Source organism: Hemiscyllium ocellatum, chromosome 1, assembly GCF_020745735.1.
Source record: "Hemiscyllium ocellatum isolate sHemOce1 chromosome 1, sHemOce1.pat.X.cur, whole genome shotgun sequence".
Taxonomy (NCBI): Eukaryota; Metazoa; Chordata; class Chondrichthyes; order Orectolobiformes; family Hemiscylliidae; genus Hemiscyllium; species Hemiscyllium ocellatum.
In genome coordinates, this window is record NC_083401.1 from 160,277,447 (window position 1) to 160,301,389 (window position 23,943).

Genomic DNA, 23,943 nt, shown 5'->3' on the forward strand with positions numbered 1-23,943 from the left:
GCTTGTCATCACATAGGCTGCTACTACAAGCAACTCATTGTCAGCCACTAACAGTCTCCATTAGCAGTTATTAATTCTCCGAGGCTAACCTTTACCCATTTCTTTGTCTGTCGAACTGTTTTCTCTCACTTTGAGCTTTATCTCCCCCTATCATTTACTCCTCCCCATCTCCCCCATCCCATCTTCTGCATAAATACCAACCTTTTCCTAGCTATCATTAGTTCTGAAAGGTCACTAGACCCAAAACATGAACTCTGTTTTCTCTCCACAAATACAGCCAGACTTGCTGAGTGTTTTCAGCAATTTTTGATAAATTCATCTTGACTGATCACATGAGCTTCATGAAATAGTTTGAGTGGTTCACCAAGTTTTTCCAATGTCTGCTACCCTCCAATCAGGATTAGCAGCTTTGAGGAAAAAAAGGGCAATTTAGTGCTCTGTTTTTAATGTTTTCTTGTCCATCACCTTCAAATCCTCCATGGGGCAATTTCTTGTTTTCAACTCTCAATTTGTACTCACAAATAAATAATGCATAATAGTGTGTAGATTAGTAATTATATATATTTTTAAAATTACCTGCTGGCAAAACTAAAATCCAAACTATGGCAATTCATCTCTGCTACAAAATGAAATTCTCTTCCAACTTCATCCCCTTATATGAACAAAAACTATTTGACAGAGTAGGAAGAGATCACATGCAATAATCCAAACTTTTAATATCAGAAACAGAATTTGATTACTGTGAAGTTCTGTTGTAAACAATTTACAATAAAATGAAGTATGATAAAATAGGCTTTCCCATACTCAAAAAATAATAAGTTGAAAGAGGATTTATTGTTTTTACAAATTTCTGCTTTAAAACAGTCAGCATGAACAGGGACAAAAATTATCTGATCAAATCATTATTCGGGATGGGCATGCTGAAAACCAGCAAGGATAAATGCTACCCACTGACAGTTTGATATGTAAAGTATCGCCTCCAAAGTGCAAATCGTGGTACAGTCTGTTCTGATATCATGCAATTGGTCTGTTCTCGTGCAATCCCATGTTATAAGAACATTGCATAATAGCAGCACCATTTAAACCAATGGGACTGGAATTGCATTATGACCAATTATGGTCAGGAAAGTTCATTTTCTAACAATAATGGTTTAAATTCTTCAATCATGTTATAGCCAATTCGCCTTGAAGAAACACGTGTTATAGCAGAACTGACTGTACGTATTACAATCTATTCAGATGGCTCCAGGTTATTAGCACAGAAGTGAGGAAAATATGAGTTACCTTTCTCTTCATAGGCCGTGCCCATGTTAGCATGTGCTTCTGCTGCTTTCTGATGCCCCTCTGGGGTGATCATTTCAGCAGTACTGAGGCAAGATTGGAAGAAATGATCAGAAAGTAGTTTGTCCCCAACAGTTTTAAAGTAACATGCCAATGAAAGTTGGTTATTGTAGACTTCCTCAAACTTCCCTAAAGAAAGAAGGGAAAGGCTCTTTTTAGAAATGTCTATGCCAAATATGTAAGAAATACATTTCCATATAAACTGTGTTGTAATATCAAGACACTTAGATTCAAGAATTGTTTTTTTTGAGTCGTCATTACAAATGCAAAATTAGATTTCGCAGGGAATGGCAACATAACAAGTTGCCACCTTGGAACTTTTTTTTAAATGCAATGATAGAGTTCCATATTTTTAATGGAGATTCTGTTAAAGGCTCCCTTAGAAATGCAGAGTTCTACTTCCATTCTGACAGTTCTTTCAGAATTGTCAAATTCTCCTTCTCACAGTAGGAAATTACTGTATTGTAGAAGTTAAATATCCTGATAACCACTTTGACAGCTGCTATTAAACCAAAAAATGTATTAAATTTGGTGTGATCTTAGGGTGTGGGTCAGGACAGGTAGAGGGAGGGGTGTTTATTATGGGCCTGGAAAATGTGTTCAGGTCAAGTCTAGTTGGAGAGGCTTTTGGGTGGGTGGACTGGGTGACAGTGGGGTCAGGTTAGAGCCACAGCAGAAGTGGCTGGTTACTAGGGAGAGAAAAATCAGGTCAGACTTGGTGGAGGATGCAAGGTGTTTGGTTTAGGTCCCAGGTATTTGGGTGAGGTCTGGCAGAGGTGAAGAGGTAGGATGGTGAGATATATTTGTGGTGTGTGAGTGAAATATGTGGTCAGTTTAACAGCTAGATACTCAGGAATGTGTATGTATCCATTTAATTATCTAATTTTTGGGGGGTAACTAATTTACTGAATTTCATCAGTACTATCTGAAGTCACTGATTTAAAAGGAAATTTTTGGAGGGATCCTAGCATAGAGGAATTGTCTTGCAGAAAAGTCAATTTCTGGGGCAATTCCTTAGCAGCATGCTACAATGGGGATTCTACAAAGTCTCCATTTGCAACGGCCATCTATGCTGGCAAAACAACAGGCCAGAAGAAAGTCTGTCCCGAAACATAAATTAATTAAATTTGTTCTGACTAATAGAGTTGAAGTGTAATCTTTAGTTTACTTTGCAGTAATCAAATCACTTCCTGGTCTACATGCTGCAACACAAATGCAAAAGAAAACACTCATTCTAAGATTGCTTCTTATTATAGCAGTTGGTAGCTAACATGAAATAACATTATATCACTAACTATAGCTTTAATATTTTCTTTCTTAAGAATACATCTGCACATATATTTAGACAACTATTGCCACAATTCCAATGTATTCTTTACATATAATCTTCAAGATGAATTTCTTATTGATATAAAATAAAGGAGATTGCCAAGCTTTAGACATTCATTCATATTATTAATGATACAGAATGGAAACCATGGAATTGGGTAGGTAAAATGTCCATGTCTCAATGCATATTTACTTACCCTACACATATTATACATAAAAGCTTTGTCAAGTGAAGCTTTTATGTGCAAGTTTTCAGAAATGTCATTAATTGTTACCTGAAGCCATTTTCATTCTCCTTCAGACAAGCACAGGTGCTGTCAATACCTGTGACTTCTTCATTTACCTGCTCTTTGAGCTGCCTCTGCCCTGATCAGGAAATACTGAAGATGATCCAGCTTATCATGTTGCTTGTCCAGAGGTTCCTCCATCCATATATCTGACCCAGGTCCTGAAGCCTCCCTTACAGCATTCCAGTTCAGGATCAGATTAGTGAGTTCTGAAAAGGATTTATGATAACCCTGCCGAAGCATGTCTAAACAGATGTTATGTTTGTGTGAATTCCTATAACTGGGATTTAACAAGAGAAATGTGTTAAATGCTTTGTTTTTTCTTTGAATGCATTATACTTTTGCAATCAATACAGAACATTTTAATTTGCATTAGGTTGTTATTATATTCCAGTGGCTGGTTTGACACTGATAGGTGTAGGTTGTAATGCAATTTTATAGGTAACAACTATCTTAACAATTGCAATGTCTAGCCTTCTGATAAACTAAGCTAGGAGACAACACTGTACATGGCAGATTTCCAATAAAAAGCTAGAAGAAAGTGTAATTGATCATTATTTCAAAGAAAACATTTTCTGCATCGGTATCACAAATGAAGATTAATATGTCACAATGTACCAATCGGATACATAATGGATGCAGGAGCTAATACTAACTAACAAACTAGCTTTTCTCCCATCATTAACAGTAAACTATTTTGATTAAAGCACAGTGCATTACTTTTAATAAAGCTATTACATTTTTACTGATTTAAATCTAAAATATCTGTTGTGCATTGCTGATAAAAGGCACATTTTGTGGAAACTTACCATCTTGCATGCATCAGGACATGTGGCAAGAATTGAAGGGAAAAAACAATATTTCTGCTGCATTCGAAAGGAATGCTGATTGGTTTGCAAGTGGACTCTGGTTAGTAGAGGCATTGCCATGGAGAAAGCACTCATTAATACTAAATGATTATAGCAGGCTTAGCTTATACTTTAAACTAGGCAGATTGCCTCTGACTAGCCAGGGCATTGCCCTGAGAAATGAACCAGCAAATAGTTGGCAAAGAGTTGAAAAAGGTACAGTAAGTTCACTCTGTTTGTAATTCCACTAATAGGATGCTGTAATCAAACTCATAAATGTTTTGGCCTTCACACCAATGAGTAACATGGTCAATTTTCTCTACAAATTTCATGGCTGCTCCAAGGTTCCACACATGGTGATTCTGGAGGTCATTGCCATGCATAGACCTTGGAGGCCAGAGCAACCAGAAACAAAATTAGAGGAAGTGCTGAACATTGTATATGAATTTCAGTGCCAATGTGATGCCAGGTATAGAGGCCATATATCGCAAAGATTAATTCCTTTGGGTGTTCACAATAGACCTTATTGACCAAGTATTGACCTTATTCAACCAGTTCACACTTGCAAAATGTGCAACTGTGTTTAACAATTAGACATTTACTTCATAATCTTGACTGTGAGGACAATGGTTGACAATGGGCTCACAGTATGGCGCACATGCAGGCACTGGAAGCTATATACATTAATACACAGTGCCTTGAATGGACATGTACACACACTGCACCTTTTCTAATTCAACAAAATAGGTGACAGCCATTTGCGGGTTCATTTCTCAGGAAAATGCCATGATCAATCGCAGCCAATCTGCCTGGTCTAAAATTTAAACAAAGTTTGGCTATTCTTCATTAATCAGCATTAACGGTGCATTTTCCATGGTAATGCGTCCATCAATCAGAGTCAATTCACCAAAGAATCAACACTCTCCTCTTGTGCAATATTGTTTTTTCGCCTTGAATTTGTGTTTTTGTAAGCTGTCCTAATGGGACAAGATGAAACGCTTAAATAAAATCTGCCTTTTTTCAGCAATATTTAAATTCTGTACTGTCAAATGAATATATCAATTGTATTTTAAATATATTAAAATATGAGTGTGGATCAAATGCTGCATTGAAAGATTCTATAGATAGTTCCATGTTAAAATTCTCACATCTGGCTGTGATGTTTCCCTATGCTACTTTTGGCGGTACTCTTACAGATATTGCAATAATGATCTGGATTTTATGGTCAGTACAGAATCCAGAGTGCTTGCTGCTGACTCTAAAAAATGCCCTGACAGATCGAGCGATCTGTTTAAAATGAAAACTCTTACAGTTTCAACATACACCTAATTATTATGTAGTTTAATAGGGATTTCCAATGTAAACCTGTGGTGATATGACTAAATTGACCAAGCAGCTGATCACATTAAAGAATTTACACACAAAACCAGCCAGAAAATGAAAAGCACTATTGATCCAACATTTTTTTTCAGATTTTATACATCATGTAAACATCTTGATATATTGGGGGTTAAAATATAAAATGAAATGTTAGGAACAAACGTTTTTGAAACATTTTTAAAAAAGACTTTCAAAACTAGTAAATAAATTATAATAGAATCATTTAACAGCATCCTACAATTGTAAGATTTCTTTTCAGTCTTATATTTGTTGTTAGCATTGATTGTTACTTAGAACATGGGTTGAAAATCCAGTTACAAATCAATGAAGAAAGCTCAACTTCTTCCAACAAAAACGTGAAGCATAAAAGGGGACGTTCCCACCAGATTAACAGTGGTATTGTTGCTAGTCTATTAATTGAAAGGGAAAAAAGTGAGGACTGCAGATGCTGGAGATCAGAGCTGTAAATGTGTTGCTGGAAAAGTGCAGCAGGTCAGGCAGCATCCAAGGAGCAGGAGAATCGACGTTTTGGGCATGAGCCCTTCTTCAGGATTCCTGAAGAAGGGCTTATGCCCAAAACGTCGATTCTCCTGCTCCTTGCATGCTGCCTGACCTGCTGCGCTTTTCCAGCAACACATTTTCAGCTATTAATTGAGAGGCACAGGTAATGTTCTGGGGAACCTAGGTTCAAATCCTACTGTGGCAGATGTCACAATCTGAGTTCAATAAAACTCTGGAGTTAGAAGTTATGACCATGAAACAATTGCCAATTGTTGGGAAAAAAGCCAATAGGAAAGGCGAGGAGGGTTATGAGCCAGAAGCAGACAGGTTTAGTTTGGGATTATGTTCAACATGGGCTGGTTGGACCTAAGGGTCTGTTTCCGTGCTGTATGATTCTTTGACTGATGTCCTTTAGAAAAGCAAATCATCTGCCACCCTTATTTCATCTGGCCTACATATGATTGCAAATACACAATGTGTGGTTGACTGTTAACCACCCCTCGTGGGACAAATAGGAATGGGAAATAAATGCTGGCCCAGCCAGTGATGCCCACATCTCAAGTATGACATTTTTTTGTTAAAGGCGTTGTAGGACATGGAATAAAAGAGCAGCATGCAGACAAAAAATGGCCAAAGAATAGGAAACAAAGAATAATCACTAATTTCAAGCGGACAGAGGTTTACAGTGAAGTTTTCCAAGGGGTGGCTTTGGGAACATTGCTTTCCTCTATATAATGATGTAGATCTTGATATGCAGGATACAGTTGTATATGACTCAAAATTTGGCAGAATTGTAAACTGTGAGAACAGCATAGAACTTGTAAAGGACATTATTAGGTGGCAGATGAAGTTTAATGCACAGAAATGTAACATGATGTATTTTGGTACAAAGACAGTATTACATAAATGGTACTATTCTAAAGATGTGCAGGATCAGAGAGAAGTGGTGTGTACATACTTGTAAGTGGCGAGACAGGAAGCAAGAACTGTTAGTAAAGCATACAATATTCTAAACTTTATAAGTGGAGGCCCAGAATAGAAAACAGGAAGGTTATGATGAATTTATAGAAGACAATAGTTATACCTCTGCTGGAATATTGCATACAGTTCTGGGTGCCACACTAAAGAAATGTGAATGCATTGGAGAAAGTGCAGAACAGGTTTCTGAGAATGGTTCAAGGAATAAGTCACTTCAAGTTATGATGAAAGTTTGAAGAAGTTGGGAACGTTTTCCTTGAATTTTTTGCCTTGAATTTGTATTTTTGTAAACTGTCCTAATGGGGCAAGATGAAAAGCTTAAATGAAATCTGCCTTTTTTCAGCAATACTTAAGTTCCGTGCTGTCAAATGAGTATATCTATTGTAGTTAAATGTATTGAAATGTAAGCGTGGATCAAATACTGCATTGAAAGATTTATAGATAGTTCCATGTTAAAATTCTCACATCTGGCTATGATGTTTCCCTATGCTACTTTTGGTGGTATTTTTACAGATATTGCAATAATGGTCTGGATTTTATGGTCAGTAGAGAATCCAGTGCTTGAAAATGTTAAGTGGAGAACTGATAACTTTTATCAGAATCACAAGGTGTCAACATAAACTAGATGGGGTAAAAACTATTCTTGCTGATAAATTGCTCTGCGAAAGATGTAATTGAGAGGTGAGAAAAAAATGTTTTCACACAGTGGGTAATTGGTTAATGTCCTGCCTGGAAGTGTAGTGGAGGCTGGCTCAACTGAGGTATTTAAGATGGCATTGATTGATTATTTAAACAGAAACATTGTGCAGGGTCACAGGGAAAGGCAGGCGATTGGCATAAAGTTAAAACTCTCTGACAGCCAGTGAAAATAAGATGAACCAAATGCATAATGACAATTCTGTGATCTGCTGGGAAAGTCTTAAGTTTTATAGTTTATCCCTTCTTCTGCCATACTCCAGTTATAATGTTGAGGTGCTGGTGTTGGACTGGGATGGACAAAATTAAAAATCACACAACCCCAGGTTATAGTCCAACAGTTGATCATCTAGCCCCCACTATTTAGTTTATAGCACCCTCAGCCATTAAATATGTGATTCCCCAGAACCGGTCCCAGCAAGGTTCAAACAGCGCCTGAGACCCGGGTTCAATTCCCGACTCAGGCGACTGACTGTGTGGAGTTTGCACGTTCTCCCCGTGTCTGCGTGGGTTTTCTCCGGGTGCTCCGGTTTCCTCCCACAGTCCAAAGATGTGCGGGTCAGGTGAATTGGCCATGCTAAATTGCACATAGTGTTAGGTAAGGGGTAAATGTAGGGGTGTGGGTGGGTTGCGCTTCGACGGGTCGGTGTGGACTTGTTGGGCCAAAGGGCCTGTTTCCACACTGTAAGTAATCTAATCTAATAACCCAGGGAACATGACCTTTGAAATTCTACTTGTTTAATATATTCTCTAGTTACTCATAGTCCCCAAGTAGAAACTCTATTCTATGCCTAACTATGTCATGTCTCTTGATACAGATACAACTACTGGATCCAGCCCTCCCACTTGAAGGTCTTGTTCAGTCTACAGCATATATCCTGAACCTTGACACCAGAATATTACTCTTGTTGCACAGAACTATGTCAATCTGCCTGAATTTACTGTTCTGTACTGCCACTGCATCCTTGTTAATTTTCCTCACCTGAATGGTTTCCTGTTGCATGGTGCCACATCAGTCATCCACCTTGCAGACCCCATTTTCATCCACACAGGTTGCTACAACAATTGCAAAAGGCTGAGGTGCCTTCTCTATTTCTACTTTCTCGATTCTCTTACCTGACTTACACTCCTGTCTCCTGTTATTAAACAAATATGAACGAACAAGCCTATGGAATATGAGGACTTTTTGGAACAAATTGTGATTTGTTGCAGTTTCTGTAATTCAGCATTAAACTCATGGACTCTGAGCTAGACTTCGTTAAGCTCCAGACCCTTATGTCAGACTATCTGCCATGGTACACGCAGGTATTCATTAATTCATCACTCAACAACTGCCACACATACCTGTCCTGCTATCTTATATACGTGCTAATTTATTGTGCTTCATCCATAATTAATAAACTCTGCAACTCCCCAAGAAGCTTGAGCACTACCAATGAACTTTACCACTAATATTAAAACCTTACAGTTACTAATAAATTATACAGGTTTGAAAGATAAACAAGCAAAACAAAAACCAAAAACCAACGAAGCAACCTCTTTCCCTGTGCAATTTTCAATTTTTCTACGGAGTTCTAATCAGATTTCTGCCTCTCATGGCACTTTTAATTCCTACCAGGTCTCTCCTTCTAGTTAATCTAAGGGAGCCTTAGACAAGCCTGTGCTGTTCATTGTAAAGACATCTATTTGAACATCAGCACGTTCTGAAGATTTATGTTTGGTCTCTACATTCTATCATGCAAGTGTTCCACAGGATAGAGTTCCAACATCGGTCATTCACTTCTGATGAGGAGGAGGGGAACCACTACCACACTTTGCCACTGTCCCCCCACCAGCAGAGATACTCACATCAGTTAGTATGCCTTCTGTAGTGACTGTAACGCAGTCAGCCAGCTGGACCTTGTACAAAATGAGCTCCCTGATTGGGGCTGTTATATTGATCCAGTCAGGGAGCTCTAGCTGACAGAAGGTTGAGAGTCAGGGATACTGACACTTTAGTGCCTAACTCTGTACAAGGCAGTACTAGAGTCAAGGACTGTTCATTTGTAAATAAAGGGTGACTTGATGATGGAATACTGGGCTCTGTAGAGTTATTTCAGTGGCAACGAAAGTAAAGCATGAACTTGAAGAAACTTGCTCTCAACAATCATCATTGACTTGAGGTAAGCATTTTCCAAAGGGCGAAATCAGAAGGCTGCAAAATGAAGGAACCATCAAACCAGTCCAATTCATGGTATGGACAGCATCGGACATACCAATTTTGAAGTCCGATGGGTCAGTTTGCCTTTGTGGGGATTTTGAACAAATACTAAACCGGTTTTTTTGCAGTTGAATAAATACCCAATCTCTCCAAAAGAGGATTTAATTGCAAAGCTGGCGGAAGGTCTGTCCTTCACAAAACTGAACATGACCAAAGCTTACTTGCAATTGTGCACAGATGAAGATTCCCAGACATATGCTACAATTAAGACCTATACTGTACCAATATATGGAGACTACCATTCAGGATATCGTCTGCCTGTGCAACTTTTCAATAGACAATTGAGAACATTTTGCATGGTCCATCTCAGGTTGTCATTTGGACAGCACTGCTTTGATGACAGCCTGACAAGAGGGAAAATTAATAAGGAACACATGCAGAACTTGAATATAGTCTTAAGGCATTTTTCCAAGGTAGGTGTACATCCAAGAAGGGAAAGATGTGTGTTCAGGCCCCCTAAGTGACCTACTTGGGCTACAGAGGCTCCAAGACCCGGTTAAACTTGCTGGAAAATAAAGTCAGGGCAATCAAAGGTACCCGGTTCCCATGTCTGTCCAGGAGTTTAGATCATTTCTTGGTCTGATAAATTATTATGGCAAGTTCATACATAACCTGGTAGCTATTCTGGCACCTTTGCATCAACTCCAAATAAAAAGGGAGTGTTAGAAATACTCTCAAAGACAAGCCCTAGCTTTCAATGAAGTAAAGAAACAGCTATCATTCTCTCAGGTGTTGGCACACTTTGATCCTTAGAAAGATGTGGAACTGACAAACGATGCCCCCCGTATGGCATCGCGGTGGTATTACTTCGTAGGTGGACCAACACAGATGAGCATCCACCAGCTTATGCATTCAGGTCATTGGCTATTACAGATAAGAATATAAAGAAGGATTGGCAGTCACATTTGTATGGTCAAAAATTTATGATAATCAAGAACTACCAGCACCTATCTGGCTACTTAAAGAGGACAAGGCAGTGTCGGCCCTAATTTTGGGATGCATTCAGCAGTGGGCTCTGACACTGTTTGCTTCTAATTATTATTTACAACATGTTTGGGAGGCCAAGTAGCGAATGTGGATGCTGGATTAGTGGTGCTGGAAGAGCACAGCAGTATCAGGCAGTATCCGAGGAGCAGTAAAATTGACGTTTCGGGCAAAAGCCCTTCATCAGGAATACAGGCAGAGGGGGAGGGTGGAGTGGATAGATGGAAAAGAAGATAGGCAGGTAGGACAAGTCATGGGGACAGTGTTGAGCTGGACGTTTGGAACTAGGGTGAGGTGGGGGAAGGGGAAATGAGGAAACTGTTGAAGTCCACATTGATGCCCTGGGGTTGAAGTGTTCCAAGGCAGAAGATGAGGCCTTCTTCCTCCAGGCATCTGGTGGTGAGGGAGCGGCGGTGAAGGAGGCCCAGGACCTCCATGTCCTCGGCAGAGTGGGAGGGAGAGTTGAAATGTTGGGCCACAGGGTGGTGTGGTTGATTGGTGCGGGTGTCCTGGAGATGTTCTCTAAAGCGCTCTGCTAGGAGGTGCCCAGTCTCCCCAATGTAGAGGAGACCGCATCGGGAGCAACGGATACAATAAATGATATTGGTGGATGTGCTGGTAAAACTTTGATGGATGTGGAAGGCTCCTTTCGGGCCTTGGATGGAGGTGAGGGAGGAGGTGTGGGCGCAGGTTTTGCAATTCCTGCGATGGCAGGGGAATGTGCCAGGATGGGAGGGTGGGTTGAAGGGGGGGCATGGACCTTTCCAGGTAGTCACAGAGGGAACAATCTTTGCGGAAGGCGGAAAGGGGTGGGGAGAGAAATACATCCCTGGTGGTGGGGTCTGTTTGGAGGTGGCAGAAATGTTGACGGATGATTTGGTTTATGCGAAGGCTGGTAGGGTGGCAGGTGAGTACCAGGGCCGTTCTGTCCTTGTTACGGTTGGAGGAGTGGGGTCCGAGGGTGGAGGTGCGGGATGTGAACGATTTGCGTTGGAGGGCATGGCATCTTTAACCATGTGGGAAGGGAAATTGCGGTCTCGAAAGAAGGAGGCCACCTGGTGTGTTCTGTGGTGGAACTGGTCCTCCTGGAAGCAGATACGGTGAAGGCGGAGGAGTTGGGAATATGGGATGGCATTTTTGCAGGAGGTGGGGTGGGAAGAGGTGTAATCCAGGTAGCTGTGGGAGTCGGTGGGTTTGTAAACAATGGCACTATCAAGTAGGTGGTCATTAACGGAGATGGAGAGGTGTAGGAAGGGGAGGGAGGTGTCAGAGATGGTCCAGGTAAATTTTAGATCAGGGTAGAATGTGTTGGTGAAGTTGATGAATTGCTCAACCTCCTCGTGAGAGCATGAGGTGGTGCCAATGCAGTCATCAATGTCGCAGAGGAAGAGGTGGGGAGTGGTGCCGGTGAATATCGACTGTTCTACTCGTCAACAAAGAGACTGGCATAGCTGGGGCCCATACGGGTGCCCATGGCTACCCCTTTGGTCTGGAGGAAGTGGGAATATTCGAAGGAAAAATTGTTAAGGGTGAGGACCAGTTCAGCCAAACGAATGAGAGTGTTGGTGGAAGGGTACTGTTGGGAACGTCGGGAGAGGAAGAAATGGAGGGCTTGGAGGTCCTGGCCATGGCAGATGGGGGTGTAGAGTGATTGGATATCCATGGTGAAGATGAGGCGTTGGGGGCCGGGGAAACGGAAGTCTTGGAGGAGGTGGAGGGCGTGGGTGGTGTCTCGAACGTATGTGGGGAGTTCCTGGACTAGGGGGGAGGACAGTGTCGAGGTAGGCAGAAATGAGTTCAGTGGGGCAGGAGCATGCTGAGACAATGGGTCAGGCAGGTTGGTCAGGCTTGATGGATCTTGGGAAGAAGGTAGAACCGGGCAGTGCAGGGTTCCCGGACTATGAGGTTGGAAGCTGTGGGTGGGAGATCTCCTGAGGTGATGAGGTTCTGAATGGTCTGGGAGATGATGGTTTGGTGATGGGGGTGGGGTCATGGTCGAGGGGGTGGTAGGAAGAGGTGTCCTCGAGTTGGCATTTGGCTTCAGCGGTGTAGAGGTCAGTGCGCCAGACTACTACTGCACCCCCTTTATCTGCTGGCTTGATGGTGAGGTCAGGATTGGAGGATGCGCGTTGTGAGGGTGAGAGGTTGGAGTGGGGGAGGGGAATAGGCAGGTTGAGGCGGTTAATGTCCTGGTGGCAGTTGGAAATGAAGAGGTCGACGGCGGGTAATAGGCCAGCGCGGGGTGTCCAGGTGGATGCAGTGTGTTGGAGGTGGGCGAAGGGGTCCTCGGAAGGTGGGCGGGAGTCCTGATTGTGAAAGTAAGCTCGGAGGTGGAGGCGGCGGAAGAAATGTTCGATGTCATGGTGTGTATTAAATTCATTGATGCGTGGACAGAGAGGGATGAAGGTGAGTCCTTTGCTGAGACTGATTGTTCGAGACCGCAATTTCCCTTCCCACATGGTTAAAGATACCCTCCAATGCATCTCGTCCACATCCCGCACCTCCGCCCTCAGACACCACCCCTCTAACCGTAACAAGGACAGAACGGCCCTGGTACTCTCCTTCCACCCTACCAACCTTCGCATAAACCAAATCATCCGCCAACATTTCCGCCACCTCCAAACAGACCCCACCACCAGGAATATATTTCTCTCCCCACCCCTTTCCGTCTTCCGCAAAGACCGTTCCCTCTGTGACTACCTGGTCAGGTCCACGCCCCCCCCTTCAACCCACCCTCCCATCCTGGCACATTCCCCTGCCATTGCAGGAATTGCAAAACCTGCGCCCACACCTCCTCCCTCACCTCCATCCGAAGCCTGAAAGGAGCCTTCCACATCCATCAAAGTTTTACCTGCACATCCACCAATATCATTTATTGTATCCGTTGCTCCCAATGGGGTGTCCTATACATTGGGGAGACTAGACGCCCCCTAGCAGAGCGCTTTAGGGAACATCTCCAGGACACCCGCACCAATCAACCACACCGCCCTGTGGCCCAACATTTCAACTCTCCCTCCCATTCTGCCGAGGACATGGAGGTCCTGGGCCTCCTTCACCGCCGCTCCCTCACCACCAGATGCCTGGAGGAAGAACGCCTCATCTTCCGCCTCGGAACACTTCAACCCCAGGGCATCAATGTGGACTTCAACAGTTTCCTCATTTCCCCTTCCCCACCTCACCCTAGTTCCAAACTTCCAGCTCAGCACTGTCCCCATGACTTGTCCTACCTGCCTATCTTCTTTTCCATCTATCCACTCCACCCTCCCGCCCCGACCTATCACTTTCATCCCCTCCCCCACTCACCTTTTGTACTCTATGCTACTTTCTCCCTATCCCCACCCTCCTCTCACTTATCTCTCCACCCTTCAGGGTCTCTGCCTGTATTCCTGATGAAGGGCTTTTGCCTGAAATGTCGATTTTACTGCTCCTCAGATGCTGCCTGAACTGCTGTGCTCTTCCAGCACCACGAATCCAGAATCTGGTTTCCAGCATCTGCAGTCATTGTTTTTACCTAGCGAATATGGATGCATTGAGCCACTTCCCATTAGCAGAAACACCGCTGATGATAGCCCCAGTGGAAGAATCTTCATCCAGAATCTGGGGCAGAGAATATTGCACACAGCAGTCCCATGCAACCATAGCTTGAGTCATTTCACTGGGTGCAAGACAATGTGTAGCTTTTATAGCCTGATGGAAACTGTGTTCCATGTTAACATTAAGAGTTTCCATTTGCAGCCCCTCTTTAGTTTTTTTGAAGGGGATTTTCCTTAGGTTTTGGTTGCACTTCAGTCCCATGCTCATGATCTACAGGCAACTGGTGTGGGGTAGGGCAGACAAGTCCTAGGTCCTTATTGTAGGTCTGCTGTTGGACTTAGCAAAATAGGCCATCAATAGATACAGACAGTAGGTCACAGAAGGTCTTGTTGTTCCTGACTGTGTGCCCCTCTTTCATAGTTATATCTGTTCTCAGGTGTCCCTGGAGAAGAAGCATGCAGTACTCATAGGCACTGTCAAGGCCTTTCAAAACCAGTGAGCATCATGGAGACTGGAATGCATCCTTGGCCCCAACAACGTCATTTTGATTTTAGATTCATAGAATCCCTACAGTGTAGAAACAGACGCTTCAGCCCAACAAGTCCACAATGACCCTCCGAAGAGTAACCCACCCAGACCTATTCCCTTACCGTATTATCCTATATTTACACCTGACTAAAGCACCGAACCTACACATTCCTGGACACTATAGGCAATTTAGTGTGACCATTTCACCTAACCTGCACATCTTTCGATTATGAGAAGTAACCAGAGCACTGGGAGGAAACCCACGCAGACACACGGAGAATTTGCAAATTCCACACAGACAATTGCCCAAGACTGGAATCAAACCCGGGTTCCTGGTGATGTGAGGCAGCAGTGCTAACCACTGAGCCACCATGCTGCCCCACTTTGTCTTACCGTTTAGTTCTGTGAATATCCATTCGACCTTTTCATTTCTGTTTGACTTCAATTTGACGGGTAAAAAATGAGGTCTGCAGATGCTGGAGATCACAGTTGAAAATGTGTTGCTGGTTAAAGCACAGCAGGTCAGGCAGCATCCAAGGAATAGGAAATTCGACGTTTCGGGCACAAGCCCTTCGCCCCTGTAGGGGCTGCTTCACTATTGTTTATTTACTCAGCATTTTAACCCCTTGTTGTCCCTGTCCCAGGAGTGTTTGATGGGGACAGAGTCGAGGGAATTTTACTTCTTGTCTAAAAGAATAGAGTGAGCTTTACTCGGCATTTAAGCTTGTGTTGTTCCTATTCCAGGGGTGTTTGATGGGGATGGCGATGAGGAGACTTTCCAATTAAAACAGCCGGAAGATATTATATCTTCTGGACGTGCTCCCATTCATAGCCAACACAGAAAGATCCAATTCTTCTCAAACTGAAACAATTAGTATTAATGGGAGGAATGAAAGATCTGTTAGAATTAAAATCTTTTTGGACCAGGACAGACCAACTCAAAGTGAAGGATGGTATATTGTTATGGGGAGCGAGAGTGATTGTCCCAAACAAAGGTTGCTGTCAAAACTGACTGAACTCCACCAGGATAATCCAGGGGTCCCCAAAATGAAGATGTTGGCAGTGAGTCAAGTCTGGTGGCCAAGCTTGGATGCAGGCATAGCCACGTTGTTAAGGCAGTGCCCTGAGCATGAACAAGTATAAAACTTCCTGCCAGTAGTTCTCCCCACAACTATGCAATGGCAGGGTAAATCCTGGACTCGGTTCAATGTCCTTTCATGGGTTCAATGTTCGTAGTCATTCTACATATCCACTCAAATTGGTTGGACATCCATATAGTTCATTTGTCAAACATTGGGACAATGACAGAAAAACTGCACACATCTTTTACAGCATACAGGGTACTGGAAGTGTTGGTCACAGGCAACGCCATCGTTTACCAGCAGAGAATTTTGTTATTTCTTTAAATCGAATGGGATTCAACACATAAGGACAGCTCCATGCCACCCATCATCTAATGGTCTTGCAGAAAAAATGATCCAAACTTTGAAGGTCAGATTGAAAACAAATAGCCTAACAGGTAGACAACTCCACACCAGGTTAAGTCTGATCTTTCCACCAAGCTAAAGTCACAGCTTGATATAGGGGATGAAGTTTGGTCCAAGTATCACACAAATGGCCCCACATGGGTAAGAGGCAGGGTCAATGTAAGGTCAGGACCAATTATGGATAAAGTTTGGATAGGTGCAAATAGGTCCTGAATAAGTAAGTATGAACAGCATCCCCTACAGTGTGGAAATAGGTCATTCGGCCCAACAAGTCTCCACCACCCCTCTGAAGAGCATCCTACCCAGACACATGCCTCTCCCCCCTCCCTATAACCCTGCATTTCCCATGGTTAATCTACATCCCTGCACGTTGAACAATTTAGTATGGCCACTCCTCCTAACCGCACATCTTTGGATTGTGAAAGGAAACTGGAGCACCCAGAGGAAACTTATGTAGACATGTGGGGAATGTGCAAACTCCACAGAGACAGTCATCTGAGGATGGAGTTGAACTGGGTTCCTGGCGTTGTGAGGCAGCAGTGCTAACTAAAGCTGCAAATTCACAAAAGGAGTAGGAGCAAAAAGTGCCCTGTCTCTCAGAAGATTCAGAAATGCTCTGGAACCCATTGGTTCATCCCCTCTGTCAAACATTGTTGAATCTTTTAAATCAGAGATGGGCATGATGGAAGTAGCTGCCTGGATGTCTTTGCTTCGAGAAGGAAGTAGAAGTCTTCCAAAGTTTTCCTAACACAACAGGCAAGCTCCTGTGTGCTACACATTATCTGTGCCAGAATCTGAGTCGGAGGAACCTGACCTGGTGCTAAAACACCACAGGAGGGTTTCAGAAAACTGTTCAGCCTATGTCCATGGACTCAGAAAGGGAGGAATGTAGTAATTGTAATGAGGTCAACCAGTTGGTCTTCAGTTGGTCTAGAGATGGAACTCAGAGAGACAGAGACAGCGACAGAGACAGAGACAAAGAGAGAGACAGAGACAGACAAAGACAGAGACAGCAACAGAGAGAGAGATAGAGACAGAGAATAAGAATTGCCTAATTGGGATTGTTAATCTGGTCCAATCAGGAAGTCCTGGCTGACATAAAAGGTTGAATGTTCCCTTTGATGTGAAGGGCACTGCTTGTCACTGGCCACTCGGGTGTTTTCCTATCTTCCTGGTGGTGGAAATTGAATAAAGATTCGTACACCTTGTGTCTCTCACTGTGTCTCACACCTGCACACACACACCATGGGTGCTGGGAAAAAATAAGCACTACCGCAGTTAGGCGGTAGTGTGGGGGTTAATTTAAAAAAAAAATAAACTGCAGAAGGCCTAAAGAAAAAAAAAAATTAACAGGGAATAAAGGCACTGCTCGTCACTGGCCACTCGGGTGTAGAAAAAAAAAGGTTGAATGTTAGGGATACTGACACTCTGGTGCCTGACTCTGTAGGAGGTAGTCAACGACTATTCATTTGTCAATAAAGGGTGACTTGGTGACAGGATACCAGCCTCTGCACAGTTAGTTCATCTTTACTCTTAGATTTGGAGTCATAACCTGGTGAGATCATCACACACAGTTGTCCAACTAGCTCCTGGTAGTTGTGACCACTGAAGTAACTAATATTTGAATTAATAAGGGAGGCCATGCTAATATTGAAGATATGATATGCCTTTGGTGTCTTCAGGAGTTTACAAATGCTGAGGGTTCAGCCAGAAGTGCATAAAGATGTGGTGGAGATTCTAGTAGCTGTGTATACTCTGGCTGGGATAGTAAAGGAATCCATCCGAAGATTTGACTGCAGCAGTTTCTGAAAAATTGGTAACATTCCTGAAAAGCCAGAGCCTGCAAATTAGTTAATAGCTCCAGGCATACGTGCAAGAGTGTATTCTATTGCCTTGTCCATTAGATACAAAGGGAAATGATAGGACAAGAAACAAAAAAATCTCGTCAAGCACCTTATAGAGCTCAGGTTAGCAGGGTGATGTGAGGATACTATGCATTTGGAGCTGCTAGCTTCTGCTTCTCAGGGCTCCACTGAGCACATTGAGTGTTGACAGTAGTTCCTCAGTCACTCTCAGTGTCCTATGCTTCAAGTTGCTGCTCCTGCCACTGTGCAGGAGCCAGTCACCATGCTGGCCACTAAGATCATCCCAGGTCAAGGGGAATTAAGAAAACACAATCAATACATTTAGATGTACAGGATGAATATATTGATAAGAACCGATCATTTTGACCCAAAGCCTCAAAGCATGAAGAGAGATCCTAAACTGTTCTTTTCTCGAAATAAAAAAACCTTAATTTCTTCAATTTTGATGTTAGACATTCAAGAGTAAATGAAATAATAAATGTTATGCTTTAATTTTCTATCTATAAGACTTGTTAACAAGGAATAGAACAGAATTGATTTCGTCCCCCAAAGGCTGGAAAAATACATGCTCGCAATGAAAAAAAGCGATTTTATAATTTGTTTACTGTTTAAAAAAAACTATACATTGTCATTTCATTTTAAAAATTACCTCTTGTTGGATTAAAAAAAGGCTATTATTATTCACAGAATGGACCAGTTGGCTACTTGCTGAAATTTTCAGTGCCAGAAGTCTCATCATCAGGTTATAATCTGACAGGTTTATCTGAAATCATAAGCGTTCCGAGCACTGCTCCATCATCAGGTGAAGTACACTTGAATTACCTCATCCAGGAACCCTGACATATAACTGAAGCATATTATTATTGAATAGCTTAAATTAATCAGCTTTGAAATATCTTCTCAGTCTGCTTTTTAACATGAGAACAGAAAACAATCGGGATCTCCAGATTCAATAAAATCTGTCTTTAGTTTCAGCCTCTCTCTCTCCCAAAACCTGGCTTCTAGGAAGAAGTTTCAAAAGGCAAAGATTAATTAGGGATAGTCAACATGGCTTTTGTGCATGGGAAAGCATGACTCACAAACTTGATTGAGTTTTTTTGAAAAAGTAAAAAAGAGGATTGAAGAAGTAACAAAAAGGGCTGAGGAGCGGCAGATGAAGATTAATTTAGATAAATGAGAGGTGCTGCTGTTTGGAAAATCAAATCTTAGCAGGACTTCTCCACTGAATGGTAAGGCCCTGGAGAGTATTGTTGAACAAAGAGACCTTGGAGTGCAGGTTCATAGTTCCTTGAAAGTAGAGTTGCAAGTAGATAGGATAGTAAATAAGGCATTTGGCATGCTTTTTTTAATTGGTCAGAATGTTAATTACAGGAGTTAGGAAGTCATGTTGCTGCTTTACAAGATGTTAGTTTTGTCACTTTTGGAATATTGCATGCAATTCTGGTCTCCTTCCTATCGGAAGGGTGTTGTGAAACTTGAAAAGGTTCAGAAAAGACTTACAAGGATGTTGCCAGGGTTGGAGAATTTGGGCTATAGGGAGAGGTTGAATAGGCTGGGGCTGTTTTCCCTGGAGCGTTGGAGGCTGAGGGGCGACCTTATAGAGGTTTACAAAATTATGAGGGGCATGGATAGGATAAATAGACAAAGTCTTTTCCCTGGGGTCAGGAAGCCCAGAACTAAAGGACATAGGTTTAGGGTGAGAGGGGGAAGATATTGAAGAGATCTAAGGGGCACCTTTTTCACACAGAGTGCAATACGTGTATGGAATAAGCTGCTGAAGGAAGTGGTGGATGCTGGTATAATTGCAACATTTAAAAGGCATCTGGATGGTTATACGAATAGGAAGGGTTTGGAGGGATATGGGCTGGATGCTGACAAGTGGGACTATATTAGGTTGGGATTTCTGGTTGGCATGGACAAGTTGGACTAAAGAGTCTGTTTCTGTGTTGTACATCTCTAGGACTCTAAATCACACATTTGCATTAAAACTGAATTAATTCTAAATCCTCAAGAATCATATTGCTACATCTTCAACTGACTCTGCATTCAAATTCCTATGAAAAGAGAACTCTTCCAGACAAGCCAGCTGGAAGATATTGACTTAATAGCACTAAAAACCAAAATTTCTGCAGAAACTCAGCATATCTGACAGTATCAGTGGAGACAGAAACGGAGTTAAGATTTCAAGTCCAGTGGCCCTTCTTCAGAACTGACAGGTTCTAGGAAAAAGTGGTATATATCCTGACAACAGTGGTTTGGTGAGGGGTGCAGGAGGAAGCAGATAGGTGGACAAAGCCCACTGAATGAGTGATTATGTAGAGATGGAACTCAGAGAGACAGAGACAGCGACAGAGACAGAGACAAAGAGAGAGACAGAGACAGACAAAGACAGAGACAGAGACAGCAACAGAGAGAGAGATAGAGACAGAGAAAAAGTTAGGCAGACAAAGGGATTGTTGTCATAAGCCAAGAAAAGTTAGATAGGTGGTAATGGGGACTATGTGGTGAAAATAGTTACCTGTGCTGAAAGCAATCTGTATCATGACAAGACCCAGGGTGTGGGAGTGGGTAATAGACATGGAAGGAAGATTTCAGGCTGTAAAATTATTAAACTTGATTTTGAGTCCAAAAGGCTATAAGATCCCCAAATAGAAACGAGGTGCTGTTTCTCCAGCTTGTGGTGAGCAATGCTGGAGAACTGTAGCAGACCCAGGACAGAAATGTTGGCATTGGAATATGATGGTCTGATGAAATGGCAGAAAATTTAGAATCTCAGGGTTGCTTTCACAGACACAACATAGGTGTTCTGTAAAGTAGTCACCCATTTTGCATTTGTCTCCCCAGTGTAGGGTCGACACATTGTGAGGAGTGAATACAGTAGACCAGATTGAGTGACATGCAGGTAAATCACTGCTTCACCTATAAGGTGTAAATGGCGGGATGAGGCAAACAGGTGTCATACCTTCTGTGATTGCATTGGAAAGTGCCATGGGATATGGGATGGTGTTGTGAATGGAGGAGGAGTGGACCAGGGTGTCCTGGTGGAAACAGTACCTGCAGAATGCTGACAAGGGAGGGAAGACTAATGTGTATCTGGTTGGTGGCATCTGGCTGGAGGTGGCAGAAATAGTGTCTCAGGATTCTTTGGACATAGTGGCTGAAGGAGTGAAAGGTGAGGAATGGGGGAGCCTATTAGTGTTGTGGAAAGGAAGAGGAGTGAGGGCAGAAGGCAGGAAATGAGTAGGATATGACTAAGGGCCCTGTCGACCACAGTGGTGGGGAATCCTCAGTTGAGGAAAAATATGGATATTTCTGATGTATCGTTAAGGTATCTATGGGAGGTGAAGTTGAGAGCAGGGGGGAAATTAAAAGTAACATTGAAAAAAATTTCTAATTCAAAATGAGGGAAGCAGCTCTAACAGTGTCATGGATGTAATGGAGAGATTCAAGTAGGCTTGGAATAAAGAACGTTCCACAAAGACACAGGTATAAGTGGAGTCCATACAGGTACTTACGGCCACACTTTGATCTGAAGAAAGAATTTAGGGAGAAGTTTTTCAAAGCAGGGACAAGTTCAGCCAAGTGGAGGAAGGTGGTGGTAGATGGATATGGTTCAGGCCTTCTTTCCAGGAAGAAGCAGAGAACATTAAAACTATAATACTGCAAGTCCACAGTAAAGAGGAGGTGCCCATGAACTAGACATTTTGAAATTGCTGTCAAGAATGTGGTGCTGGAAAAGCACAATAGGTCAGGCAGCATCCGAGGAGCAGGAAAATTGACCTTTCAGGCAAAAGCTCTTCATTCAGATGATGCCTGACCTGCTGTACTTTTCCAGCACCACGCTCGACTCTAATCTCCAGCATCTGCAGTCCTCAGATTTCGCCAATTTTGAAATTGCTGTGAAGCTTCCGAAGAATTGTGGATGTATAGGAAGGGACAGGACAGAGGGAGAAAAGAATCAAATCAAGATGGGAAGAAATAAGTTCAGGAACAAGCAGAAACAATGGGTTTGCCCCTACAGTTGCAACGACGCTGCTCCTTTAACAAGGTTATGTTGTCCTTGTTTTTTTCAGAAGGTCGTAAAACACACAAACTTTGAAAAATCTAAGTTTCAAGGGTTTTTGGGCCAATTTGATTATAGCTAACAGAAATGCCTCAGAAAAAAGGTTTTCAAGTTTTCTTTTTAAAATCACCTATACAATGAAAAGGGAGAAGCCAGTTTTTGTTTATTCATTCATGGGATGAGGATGTCGCTGGCTGGGCCAACACTTATCACCCATTCTTATTTGCCCAGAGTCAACCACATTGTAGTGAACCAGGTGGGTTTTTTTCAACAATTGACAACGGACTCATGGACATCATCAGACTGTTAATTTCAGATTTTTTTTTGTTGAATACAAATTCCACCATCTGTCGTGGTGGGATTCGAACTCGGTCCCCAGAACACTACCTAGGTCTCTGGATTAACAGTCCAGCTCTGCTTTTCTCTGGTTTGATTTGGTTTTTGGCTGTTTGGCTATTCACTGAAAGCAGTCAGGCATTTTGAAGCTGCTGGACACAAAGAAGCAGATCCATGCTGATCCTCCTCTCTCACTGACTTCTCTTCCGTAAGAGCCTGTGTTTGATTTTACCTATTATGCTAAGGGGTGTATAGGGAACAGCATCATTAAATTGGTATAATCTGTTAGATTATTGGATACGTTAATTTCTTTGGTATTCTATTTTCTTTTGTTGGTGTTTCATTCCATAATCTTGTAAATAAATTTTGTTTTGTTTAAAACTAAGTGGTTTGATCAGCTGCATCTTTCCTGGAATATCCACTCTGTACCTGTTTAAACCAATCAGCAAAGTTACGGTCTGGGCTACTTTCTTGAAATGTTTTCAGGAGGTCTGTCCTGGTCCATGACACAGTCCTGTTTCAGGATTTTGGGAAGAAGGCAGAAAGAGGGCTGCTCAAGGTTGGGAGACTATGAGCTGGATTGTGACAGTTGTGCCTGATGTTTAATGGTTTGACATTCTCCCTGTGTCTGCGTGGGTTTCCTCCGAGTGCTCCGGTTTCCTCCTACAGTCCAAAGATGTGTAGGTCAGGTGAATTGGCCATGCTAAATTGCCCGTAGTGTTAGGTGAAGGGATAAATGTAGGGGAATGGGTGGGTTGTGCTTTGGCGGGTCGGTGTGGACTTGTTGGGCTGAAGGGCCTGTTTCCACACTGTAAGTAATCTAATCTAATCTAATCTAACGGTTGAAAAGTGTTTGGAAGATGTGTCAAAGAGCTGTCACTCAGCCTCCAAATTATATTAGTCAGTACAATAGTTAACAGCACCACACTTGTAGGCAGGCTTGATTACAATGTCAAGGTTGGATCTGAGAGCACGGAGTGCAGTCAGTCCAGAGAGGTAGGTTTGAATGGGTGAGAGGAGCAGAGATACTAATGCAAACAATGTCACATTGACAGTTCTCAATTAACAAGTAGGGTGCAAGTAAAATGGCAGAAGGAGGGTTTCAGGTTGACAGAGAGTGTTTCAAGATGAATGAAGGGTTTTTTGGACTCTTGTCCAAAGAAACAGGCATGAAGGTGAAGGTGATGGAAGAAGAGTTCAATGTCATGTCATGTCTGAAATTCATTGGAGTGGGGATGCAGATGGATAAAGTTTTTTGCTGAGTACAGAATGCTCAGCATTAGGCCGCGGAAGGTCAGATAGGATAGTAAGAGGTGAGGTTAGGAGAAGTGATGGAGTCAGAGGAATAGGGAGGATAAGAGGGTTCAGTGGGATGAATACTTGAGAATTGCTGCAGCTTGCATTCCTTAATGCCTGAAAGGAAAAGGTTTCTTGTTACCATATTGAAAGAGCCAAACAATGAAATGGAACTGTGGGGCAAGACATCTCTGAGAGAGATGCTAATGGAGAGAGAGGTCAAGAGTATG

General features: G+C 42.6%; 1 protein-coding gene across 1 annotated transcript in view; it reads right to left on the reverse strand.

The window, feature by feature from the left end:
• ttc29 (tetratricopeptide repeat domain 29) overlaps positions 1-23,943 on the reverse strand; it is a 309,874-nt gene that overhangs the window by 222,768 nt on the left and 63,163 nt on the right. The window contains exons 3-4 of the mRNA XM_060830586.1: positions 3,014-3,237; positions 1,285-1,470 (exon numbers count right to left, since the gene is read on the reverse strand). Of these exons, the coding sequence (XP_060686569.1) occupies positions 1,285-1,470; positions 3,014-3,237 (410 nt within the window). The remainder of the gene's footprint in view (positions 1-1,284; positions 1,471-3,013; positions 3,238-23,943) is intronic.